General features: G+C 35.3%; 1 protein-coding gene across 14 annotated transcripts in view; it reads left to right on the top strand.

Annotated features, from left to right (window-relative positions):
• The window catches only part of MAGI2 (membrane associated guanylate kinase, WW and PDZ domain containing 2), a 1443575-nt gene that overhangs the window by 1087770 nt on the left and 343540 nt on the right, over window positions 1-12265 (top strand). For all 14 annotated transcript variants that reach the window (XR_004672522.3, XM_063605943.1, XM_063605940.1 and 11 more), the window contains one exon: window positions 4591-4648. Coding sequence is in view for 13 of the 14 variants with exons in the window: in XM_063605943.1 (XP_063462013.1) it covers window positions 4591-4648 (58 nt within the window). In the remaining variant the exon portion in view is untranslated. The remainder of the gene's footprint in view (window positions 1-4590; window positions 4649-12265) is intronic.

The following is a 12265-nucleotide window of genomic DNA, read 5'->3' as shown; positions in this document are numbered from 1 at the left end:
TCATGAACATAAAGATGGCAACAATAGACACTTGGGACTACTAGAAGGTGAAGGGAAGGAGGGGGGAAAGAGTTGAAAAACTGCTCTGTACTACTATGCTCAGTACCTGGGTGATGGGATCATTCATACCCCAAACCTCAGCATCATGAAATATACCCAGATAAGACACCTGCACATGCACCCCACTGAAACTCAAGTAAAAGTTGGAAAGAAAAGATTTTTAAAATAAAGTGTGAGTAGGAGCCCTCTAATCAATAGTAAGAGTAAGTGACCTAGATTTTTCCATGTTTTCATTGTGAAGCTATTTTAGACTTCTAAAAAATTACAATACTACAAAGTGGCTCCCCATAACTCCCACTTAGCTGCCCCTAACATTTACACCTTTCATAAGTACATTGAACCCAGGAAATTAACATCCGTATAAACAATTAACTAATCTACAAATCTTATGTGAATTTTGCCAGTTGCTTCACTAATGTCCTTCTTCTGGTTCAAGATCCAATTTATTATCCCACAGTGCATTTAGTCATCATGTCTCCATATTCTCCTTCATCTGTGGTAATATCCCAGTCAGTTTTTCTCTTTCATGACCTTGACCCTTTCTAAGGGTACTTGTCAGCTACTTTATTGAATATCCGTCCACTTGAGTTTGTCATATGTTTCTCATGATCAAAATGGCATTCCTGGCCGGGCACAGTGATGCGCACTGTGGTTCCAGGTACTCAGAAGGCTGAGGGGAGAGGATTCCTTGAGCCTAGAAGTTTGAGTTCAGCTTGGGCAACACAACGGAACCCCGACTGTTAAAAAATACACACACATAAGGTTATTTATTTTTGACAAGTATACTACAGAGGTAAAGCTGTGCCCTTCTCAGTGCATAATATCAGAATGTGGATATCTTCTTACTGAGCTGGCATAAAGGGGTCTCTGTTTTCTGTAATGAAAGTGTAGCTGACTAAAGATTAAATAAATAAATGAAATAATATTTGGGAAGCACAATTAAATTTAAAAAATATAGCATGCTGACTATGCCAGAATCCAGGCAAAGCTAGGTGCGTGTTTAATCTTTTGTTTTTATTCCAGTTTTCCAAGCTGATATGATTGACTACAAATTAATCTAGACTTTTTCATGGTAGGAATATTTAATCACTGAGTTTGCCCCATGGTTCCATGGCCTGAAGAAAATCTCAATTAAAACAGTTCTTAATGCAACATTAACCTTGCTGATCTCAAGTGTTTATTTTTTCCTGTTGCATCATGTATGTTATTCTTTCATCAGTGTGACCTTAATCATCCACAGATTTGTCAAGTATTGTTGAATACAGTATTCTAAATAACCTAGGACTCAAAAGCTCCAAGCTACATGCTTGCCTGATTGGACAAATAGTGTGATGTTGGAAATTCTTTTTCTCATCTGTTAGCTTAATTTAAAGAAGCAGCAGTTGTTTTGTTTTCTTAAACTAATCCGAGTCCAAATAGCTTAATTTTCACAGTGAAAGATAATTCTTAACTTTTTCATTTTTCATCATCTAGATGTGTACTCTTCAGTGTATAATGTTAAGAAGTTTTTTTGATGACTTGTCTTTTTACAAGTGAAGAAAAACTTGTGAAAGTTGTGTTTTTTCGTTAGCATACTAGGTTAAATCTTTGTTTTTGAAGCAAAATGTCATTAAAAGAATACACACAAACACACATGTGCCAACATATACACACAGGTACACATGCATATATACATACAAGTACCTTTTTAAACATTAGTTGTATATTTTTACATCCATTCTGCTCCAAATGAAGCAATGCATGTATCTGCTATTGGTTTCCTGTAAGGTTCCTCCATCAATTCCTTGACAATATTTAAAATGAAACAAATGGTGCTCTTTCTAACAGAAAGTTAGAACTAGTGTATAATTTTGCCTCAAAGTGTGAGTCTAGGACCTCTAACAGTTCTTAAAACACAAATGTGTATGACATATAATTTTGTTTCAGCATGAAATAATAGTTTACTTTGGAAATCTGAAACAACCAAGCGAACAGACAAAACATATTGATATCTTATGAAAAATAAAGCAGATTCTCCCTAAATTCTGATGAGGACTGCATGATGACAAGTGGGACAGTATAATATATAATAAATTGTACCCAAGAAATTTGGCATTGTAAATCTGACAAAGAAAAGAATCAATGAACTCTGCCCTTCTGGGATATATTGCTTAGAACTAGTAATTTACTCAGATTAAAATGAAAGAATCATTTACTTCATAAAAGATAATTGTACAAACTTTGACCATGAAATGCTTCCATATGGCATTGGCATTAAGAAGTAGGGCTATATTCATAAGTTAACTACGTTAGGCTTTTACTCTTTATGTTTATTGAACATGATTGCTTTATATATTGTTGCATTCATAAGATGATGTTAAACCTGTTATAAATACATATCCATGTATCGAACCATATTAATAAATTAATAATAAATATCCATAATATTAATTGCTGTCCTCTGTATATTCTTTTACTTCTGGATGAGCTGCTTATAAAAAAGGGTTTTGAATGAGCTGTTTATAAAAGGCACTCAATAGATACTTGTCAAATGAATTCCTTTTTACTAGATGAATTTGCCAATAGCTTGGGGGATTTGGTGAAAACCATCTGGAGAGTTATTCTTCTTAATCTAAATTAAGTGGTGTTTATGCCTTGTTAAACAGAGTTTCTGAATTGATATTTAAATTGGGTAAGTTTACTGGAACCAGAGTACAGGGTTTTTGAGTCCTGAGTTGCTGGCATGATAAAATGAGTTAGTACCTAGAAAATCCATCAGTACTCAAACCACAAACAATACTCAGTAAAGGTTTACTCTTATTATCCTTCTGAAAGAAAGATTTCTTAAGGTACTCTAAAATTTGGTGTTGTAAGTTTAAATTATCCTTCTTAGTATGAATCATATCTTTGGCTGCAGAAATAATCATATGTTCAATTATAAACTGCTTTCCCCAACTCTACTTAGAGTGTTATGAAAGAGAAAGCACTTGCACTGTGTTAACTTTCTCAAATTGCAAAAATTCTAAATTCTAAAACATATATGTTCCTAAAAGTTTTGGATGAGGAATTGTGGATCTGTATTTAATTTGATGGTACGGAGAAACAAAATCACTCATACACTCTCAGTGAGATTATAAATTAGTACTTTTTTATGAGTTGGGAAGGTAGAAATCTGGTAATATATGTCAAAAACAATAAAAGGATGCATGCCCTTTGATCCAAAATTTCACATCTAGGAATTTTTCAATACTATATTATAGAAAAATGATAAAAGATTTACATTTTAGTAGGTCCAATACAGATGACACATGACAGGTAAAAACTAGAAGGTCCCAAATATTCAATAATAGAAAAATCATGAATTACACAGCTTCTAGCCGTGCTGCCGACTACTGTTGCCACCTTGAAAATGATATTGTGTGGTAACACACATTCACATTGAATGACATCCTTGATATTCTGTTAAGTAGAAATATAAGGCTATAAAAGTAATATGCACTGTATGTGGTAATTCCTTTTAAAAGTATGTGCACACATATGCACAGAAAATTATTTGAAGGATATTCACCAAAATATTAACAGTGGTTATTTTTGGGTGGCAGGATTGCTGGTAATTCCAGTTTTCTTTTGATAACTGTGCTTTGTCTACAGTGATACATATTATTGCTATAATAATAAAACTTCTTAAACTTCACTGAAATATATTTAAACTTGTCAATATATCTTAGGTTTCAATTTCTATATATGTAAAAATTCATATCTATCAAGAAAAATACAGTATTCTTCATATTTGTAGGAGTTAATAATTATAAAACCTTGGTGTATTTGGAAAACAATATTATGAAGCAAAGCCTAGTTTTCAGACAGCATGTTTTTGCCTGTAATAGGATTTATAGTATTGTTGATTTTTTTAATGTATGTGTGAATTAAAATTAGCTATGAAGAATTGAAAATATGAACTATAATATCAAGGAAAGCATGTTCACAATTTTATACCTTATTTTTAAAATATGCCCAAAGAGTGTATTGGCAGCATTCAAATTCTGACCCATGTGGAGTAACAGCAAGCCTACCATCTCAAATAGTGGGATATCAATTGAGAATTTATAATGTCTTTGTTTCAGTCATCAGAAACAATTTGCTATTCTCAGAAATATATTTTGAAAATGTGGTCTTTGTCCTGAAATCCTCCTTTAGCAATACAAATAAATAAGAGAAACATATACACTTTCAGGAAAGCGATTTGCCTTCTATATTGCACTAAATGGTGATAACGTGATGACATGCCATCCTACTATTTGGCATGAGACAAATGGCTAGACCGAGCAGTGTATCTGCAGAGAAGAGAGCTCTGTGTTTTAACTGCCAGTTTTCAAGTCAGTGCCTCTTATAGTTTCTATAATATGTTCTGAAATTTGTTGCTGACTCTGAATGCTTTGTTCCACTTTGGTAGACCATTTCTGCAATTCATGAACAATTAAATTATATTACTTTTTATTAGAAATTGTGATATTCTTTATTTACTGAAAGAAATAACTCTTTATTTTTCAGAGCTTCCATATGGCTGGGAAAAAATCGATGATCCCATTTATGGCACTTATTATGTTGAGTAAGTCTCTAAGTGTGATATTAACTTGTTATTAATATGTTGTGAAATTATGTTAGTATTTTATTTATTGAGCATGTGTGGCTCACAGCCCCTTCATTTCCCTTTCATCTTACTTTGAAGTATCCACCAAGACTAGCAGTACTAGCTAGCTGTTTCTTTCCTCTCCAGCTGGCTAATTTGTCATTCCTTTCCTTTGACTCAACGATTCTAAAACACCAATTGAAAAAGTGTGTTTCACACTGTCCTCTAAATGAGTGATAATTAAAGATATCAAAGTAAATGCCTTTCATTTTGCAATCAAAATGTTGGGAGCTGACTGGTTGTGCAAATGAGATGTTCTATTAAAACAGATTTTGAAGTCAATTAAATGAATCAGCCATATTTTTTAGTTGAAAAATAAAATAAAATTTAGATTTTTTTTCTTTTTTGGGACCTCATTCCAAATCAACAGTATTCTTTCGGTACATTGGACTTTTATGTTACCTATTGGAGGTTACATTGCAATAGTTTGTCATGGTATGAATTATCCCCCCATGCATCCTTTTATTCAGAACAAATATACTATTCAGGGTTAAATTATATACACATATTTTTCATGGGAAATCAAGTAATATTCATAATTTTCAAAAGTTAAATATGTGATTTATTTTTCTAGAACTCGCTCTTCAAACAGACGATTGTTTTTCATTCTTATCTATTGTATAATGTTCCTAAAGTTATTTGGGTGAATAACAAAGCCTACATATTCCTTATGGGAAATACTACCCAAGAAATCCAGAGGTTGAAAAACAAAAGACTTTCACATTGTTCATCAAGATCCTACTTTGTTTTCTCCAACCACATTCTGTTTAATAATTACAGATAGTCAAGAGTTACAGGCTGGCTTTAGTGCTAAATTGTTTTTGTAACAATATTCAAAAACGGTTACTGAGCTTTTATTAGGTGTCATGCCCTTCTTGGCACTGGAAATGTACAGATAAGTAAAATCTGTGTGCTCTCTGCCCTTGAGTATCTCCCTCAGGAGCACTTGTCTTAACTACTTTCACCCATCATTTTCATTTGGAAAAGCCCCAATTTTGGCTCCACAGTCATTTCCAGATTCACAGTCAAGGTGAATTCAGCTCATTTTCCACATGCAATCTGCTAGCATAGTATCTAATGTATGGTGTCACACGGACACTGAACAAATACAAAAAAAGTAAGATAAATACATAGAGGTATCTCTAACTGCAAAAATAAAGGGACATCATTTATAAACAGTTATAAGGCCTCTGTGTCCCACTAGATTGCTGATGAATTAAAGTACCTATATGTTTTAAGTAACATAGTTACGGTCCCTAAATAAATATACCACTAAATATTTCAAATAAATGCTAGCTTGTCTTAATTCACTGAATCAAACTGTACTGTGTCTAAACCTACTACATCAGATATTCAAGGAAATTCCATGTAAGGAAAGAGAACTGAGTGTGAGGCATATCACGTCTTATCTTTAGTACATTTCCTCACAGAATCATTGAAAAAGAACCACTCCTTAGTCCATATGTTGGCAAAATCCATAAAAACCCAGATAGCAAATATTTGGGGTAGAGGACAATACGGCCTCTGTTATAACTGCTTAGCTCTACTGTTGTAGCTTGAAAGCAACCATCAGCAACATCAGCTACGTTCCAATAAAACTTTATTTACAAAAACAGGCAGCTGGTCAAATCTTGCCTGCAGGTCATAGTTTGCTGGCCCCTGCCCTATTTTAAGTCTTCCGATTGTTTTTTCATATCTTCAGCTCCTTTCAAGCTAACTTCCAATGCAGGAGAGGATTTAACTAAAACCTTTCTTCTCTGTCCTAATCATCTAACAGAGAGGCAAGACACCCCTATGTCAGAAAGCTATGCTTCATCCCTTCTTGATCATCGAGATGTGTGTTCTGCAAGTGAAGATCTGCTGCTGGTAGATCCTTTATAATTAATTATGAAATTGGACACTGGCTGTAACCCTAAACGAAAATTTTTCTTATCGTTATACTTCAAATTTGTGTGTGTGTGTGTGTTTGCCTACATTATACTTCTGTGTACATTTCTCAACTTCATTTTCCATGTAACACAGCCATTGTCAGAGAATTATATAGAATGTAGTCAGTCATGTGTTCTATAATTAGATCAGGCTGACATGTTTAATAGTTTTAGATTTTAAGTGATCGGGAGGTTGTATATACAGGTCACAGTGGGTCAAAATAGTTTAATTTTCTTCCCGTTACCTTCAGTTCTATTATTTGTCATGGTCTTGTCCCCATTACATGATTTTATAGAGTTGACCAGTGTCAGTAATTAGGTGTGTGGGTGTAGCAGGCCACGCAGAAAACTGAGACAAATAAACAGATAATTCAAACTTAAAGACAATGTTAAGTAGAATATTATCCCAATATTTCTTGGAAACATCCTCTTGAAAAACTTCATAAACATAACTAAAATACCTGTTATTGTATATGATGTATACATTACTTGAGATAGGGGATATCTTCCATCATCCCAAAAATCTTATCAAATATTTTAATTGGAATACACTTATTTACATGGTTTGTTTTAATTCTGTATCTCATCTCTATTGCACTATTATTTTCACAAGGTATATATTGGTTCTGAATAGTAGCCTTATTTATGGAAACTATAAGAATACATATGTAAACATAGAGGTTATTCATCACTTTCAGTATGTAGAGTGTTTTTGTTGGAAGAAGAAAGTCAACTAATTTCTTACCATAAAAGATTAATAAGTGTCTAGTCTAAGTTAAGTTGCTATCTCAACATTTTCAGTATATGTATTATAAATATAAAATAAAAACTGTCTAGGTTAAGAATCCATTCATAATTATAGTGATAGCATTAATATCTTAAGGAATTATATTTTTAATTGGTAATATTAATATTTAGTTAATATAACAAGCAATATCTTTTTTGTTAATATATAGTCAAGAAAATGTTGATTTACTAATGCTATTAATGATAATGAGCAATGGATTCTCTGTACAGCTATCATTCTTATGTTTAATTACACACCCATTCATACAATTGGAGGTACTCTTTACAAGATATGAAAAAGATTCCACCTTCCAACCCAGTAGCAAAAAAAGCTTACGTGCATTGACACAAGAGGTCCAATTTAGCAGTTAGCACCTCTCTCCAGATAGACCAACAACTGGGAACAGAAGTTGCAGGTTGGGCTCTGTGACATCAGATTGAAATCAGTGTAATGTCTCTAGCACAGTTGCATAAACACACATTTTCCTCTCAGCCACAGACAAGCAAATAGCAATTGCAACAATCAATAGCAGAAGAGAATTTACACAGCTAGAAAATGAGAAACCTGGATTGAGCAGGCTTTGACCACTATAACTGACTTTACCCTACTATGCCACTGTTCTATCCCCTGCAAATTCAATTCTAAGGTTGTAGGTTTAATATATTCAAGAACCAGAAAAGTCATAATCATGTCATGGAAATTGTTAACCTTTATTGAGTGCTTAGTATGTGCCATTAACTGGGCTCAGTGCTTAACAGTTTCTATCACATTTATAATTCTCTCTATAGTGATAATGAGCTAAATTGTCTTAAGTTTACAGATGAGGAAACCCTGGCTAAAGAAGTTAAGTAACTTATCCAGAACCACACATTATTGAGATGAGGGGCTGAAATTTGGACCCAGGCAGTTTGACTGCAGAGCCCAGACTCCAAACTCTTACCCAAAATGCCTGCTATAAATTTCGCATTTATAACCCATAATGGTCTGAACAAGGCTTTGGGACCCATCCCTGGAGAAGAATGAGGGATTCCTCAAGAACATCGCCTCCCTGGCCTCCCTGTCGTACCGTTCTACAGCAGAATGCCCAACAATGTGAGGTCATGCTGCATGCAGAGCCTCATGAGACAGGCTGCTGACCCAGGCATTCTGAGCCACCAGCTCCATTACCCGCCACTGTGGAGTAGCCCTGGACAACATGGCCACCGAGAGCAAGATGTGAAAGAAAGGGAATCCTTATTGTTTGGACCTTAACATAGAAATGTTGGCCCTCATTTGGATTAGTAGAGGCAACACACAGCTATTTTAGAAAACAATGGGCCCTACTCAACATCTTTTTAAATTTTATCTGCTGTCTGTGCAAACAGACCAAGTTCTGACTCTATGTAGCAGCAGAAAGAACTTAGCCCAATTTTTCCTGACAGACACCAAATCCGTGATGGTGCAGCACTTAGCACTACGTATTAAGAAGTCCTAAAATTGCTAACTAGGAATGTAACTGTCACTGTTCATAAAGATAGGAAAATTTTTTAATAACAATGTGCAAAATGGAGAGTTGAACAGCTGTGACTTTTGTACAAATGTGGTTCTCTCTCCTCTTTAGTGAAATTATGTCTGCTGGGTACATTTTGGTTTTAATGGCAGTTACACAATTTGCTTAACTAGCTGCTGGTCCAGAAGACACGATTTGCTGGGACAGCTTTCATGCAAAGCTGCCTTCTCTGGCAGAGACAGAGAAGCAAACCATATAACTGTAGTTAAAATGATAGTGGAAACTGGCAGATGTGATTTTCATGTAAAGGTTTTACAAGTTTTTCATGTGATGTCACACATCTGCTACTATGAAACATTATTTGTATGCAATTCCAGAAAGTATGAAAAATACTGCATAATATCTTCAATGTAACATTTAATGTAAATGGAAAATTGCATTCATTTCATGGTTAGTGGTGAGTATCCTTCATGATGTAGCAAGTTGGGAAGTGGTTAGAGAGAACTTGAACTCAATATCTTATCTTAATAATGCTTCATGGCTTTGAGTAGCTTTCTAAATTTTCTAGGAAAAAAAGTTCCTAACTTTAAAGTTTATAAAAAGTCAGTAAACATATGAAACATTTTCAATTAGAAATAAACATAAAAGAATACCCTTTTAAAATCTCATTAAGGAAAGCTCTAAATCTTATAAACAGAATTTGCACACATCAATTTTGGCCACTTAGTGGCCCAAAGTATGGGCTGCAGAGTTGCACAGTGTGCTAGCCCTGTAGCTCGCCAGCTGTGAGATCTTGAGTAGGCAGATTATAGAGAAGAAGGAGGAGGGAGGAGGAGGAGGAAAAGACGAGAAAGAAATGAGGAAGGGGAGGGGAGGGGAGGAACGCTTATTGTGCACTTCGTGCATGCCAAGTATTATTCTAAGTGATTTACATGTACTAGCTGATTTAATCTTTCCAGAAACTCTAGAAAGTCTGTTTTATTATCCCTATTTTATAGGTAAGGAAATTGAGCTATAGATATTTTTATAAGTACTATATAATAGAGCCAGAATTTGAACCTAAGCGGTCTTATTCCAGAGTTGGTATTTAGCACTTAACATAGGTATGTTCAGTAACTGTTCAATAAATGTTAGTAATTTTTAATCTTGTATATACCAATAATATGTAGAAAGCTTCTCCTTTTGGCATTACTTGCTTTTTCAATACGTTCATGATTACAGTATACTTCAAAAAGTGAACAATTCTAAGAGAAACTTTGATTTGGAAAGAAACATATAATCCCATGGCCAGAGTATGCCACAATGAATAAAAACAGTGTTTCTTCAGAATTATTATTATTATTATTATTATCATTATTATTTTCGAGATGGAGTCTCGGTCTGTCACCGAGGCTGGAGTGCAGTGGCGCGATCTCAGCTCACCACAGGCTCCGCCTCCCGGGTTCGCGCCATGCTCCTGACTCAGCCTCCCGAGTAGCTGGGACTACAGGCACCCGCCACCGCGCCCTGCTAATTTTTTGTATTTTTAGTAGAGATGGGGTTTCACCGTGTTAACCAGGATGGTCTCAATCTCCTGATCCGCCCACCTCGGCCTCGCAAAGTGCTGGGATTACAGGCGTGAGCCACCGCGCCCGGCCTCCTCAGAATTATTAACAATTCCGTAGCTGCAGAAAATGGCTTCCAAAGGCGTTGAGCCTTCAGTTATTCATAAGGAGCTTATATTGTCATAATTATCTAGAATATGTGTCATCTCATATAGCTGGGAATTTGTTATAATAATAGTAGAAATACCAATGTGTATGGCATTATTTTAACTTCTACTTTTATTTTAACTTTTATTTTAATGTGCTTTTACATCCATCATCCCGGATGACAGTCACAACATGTACAAAGGAGAAGATCAAATCTCTAAGGATTTAACTGAGTTTTCTAAGGGAATATGACTGATAAGGTCGAAGCGATGCTGATGCCATTTAGAACAAAAAAACAGCCTCTCAGTAGAGTAGCTATATTTTTATGTTAATAAGTTTGTTCAATTTTTATACTTTACAACATATTTTCCTCTATTCAACAAGCATAAACCAGTAAACTCCACTTTATAGTTGAACAAAAGGAACATGGATATCAAAACAAATATTGAGTGTCCTACCTCTAACTGAACTAGAGCTAGTTTTTTTATTAACTTATTTGACCTTAACTTATGACTGGTTTAACGTTTTACGTCCTTCTAGCTGACTCAGGCTGATTTTATAATTTGGGGCATCATTTCTCCTAGCCTGGATAAAACCAGTCATCAGGCCTCACGAGACATGAGTCGCTAAGATTCCCAGCAGTAAGTTAGGGGGTCTCCTAGCTCCACACACATGCTCTTAACTTTTCTGATAGTTCATAGTTGATAATTCCCACTTACCTCCCCCACCCTCTGTACTACTCACTCATGAAAACTTCAACTGGCTCTTGATTTCTTTCCTAATACTTCTTTTCAACTACCATTTTACTTTTCATGACAGAGTCCCTCAAACTGACTTACTTATTTACTTATTTATTGAAACAGAGTCTCGCTCTGTCTCCCAGGCTGGAGTACAGTGGTGCAATCTCGGCTTACTGCAACCTCCGCCTCCCAGGTTCAAGCGATTCTCGTGCCTCAGCCTCCCGAGTAGCTGGGATTACAGGTGTGCGCTACCACACTCAGCTAATTTTTGTATTTTTAGTAGAGGTGGGGCTTCACCATGTTGTCCAGGCTGGTCTCAAACTCCTGACCTCAAGTGATCCACCCGCCTCAGCCTCCCAAAGTGCTGGGATTACAGACATGAGCCACCGAACCCAGCCCCCTCAAATGTTTTTATACCACGATCCTTTCACATGAAAAGAAGTCTCCCGTCCAGTCTCTCTTCTCACCACTACCATCCAGGCAAGATCTGGAGGTGCTTCATCTCCCTGTTTCTGAAGTTAGAGGTCGTTTTTCCTGCTGTGAGACACTTCACCATTGCTGGCTCATTCTAACAGAATCGACATTTGCTCTCTATCCTACTCATACTCCGCCACCCTTAAACTGAAGGGATGAAAACTTGACTCTGTAATTAAATACACTTTTATTAGCGACTCTTATATCTTATCAACAACCTTACTTAACAAATCTTCTGGTTCCACATAGAGAATGTTTTAGGCACCCAGAAGTTTAAATTGGTTTAATTGCAGATGGACTTTTACAAATAACAATGAATTATTCACCTTGACATCAGTTATGTATATAAATGTTCTTTTTTACAAACAATTTTTATAACTCTCAAACATTATTTTCTTTGTCCTAAAGCCAATAATAAAAAGCAAAG

The sequence above is a fragment of the Pan paniscus genome, chromosome 6, assembly GCF_029289425.2.
Source record: "Pan paniscus chromosome 6, NHGRI_mPanPan1-v2.0_pri, whole genome shotgun sequence".
Lineage (NCBI taxonomy): Eukaryota > Metazoa > Chordata > Mammalia > Primates > Hominidae > Pan > Pan paniscus.
The sequence above is the reverse complement of the archived record's forward strand: the minus strand, read 5'-3'. Positions and strand labels throughout refer to the sequence as shown.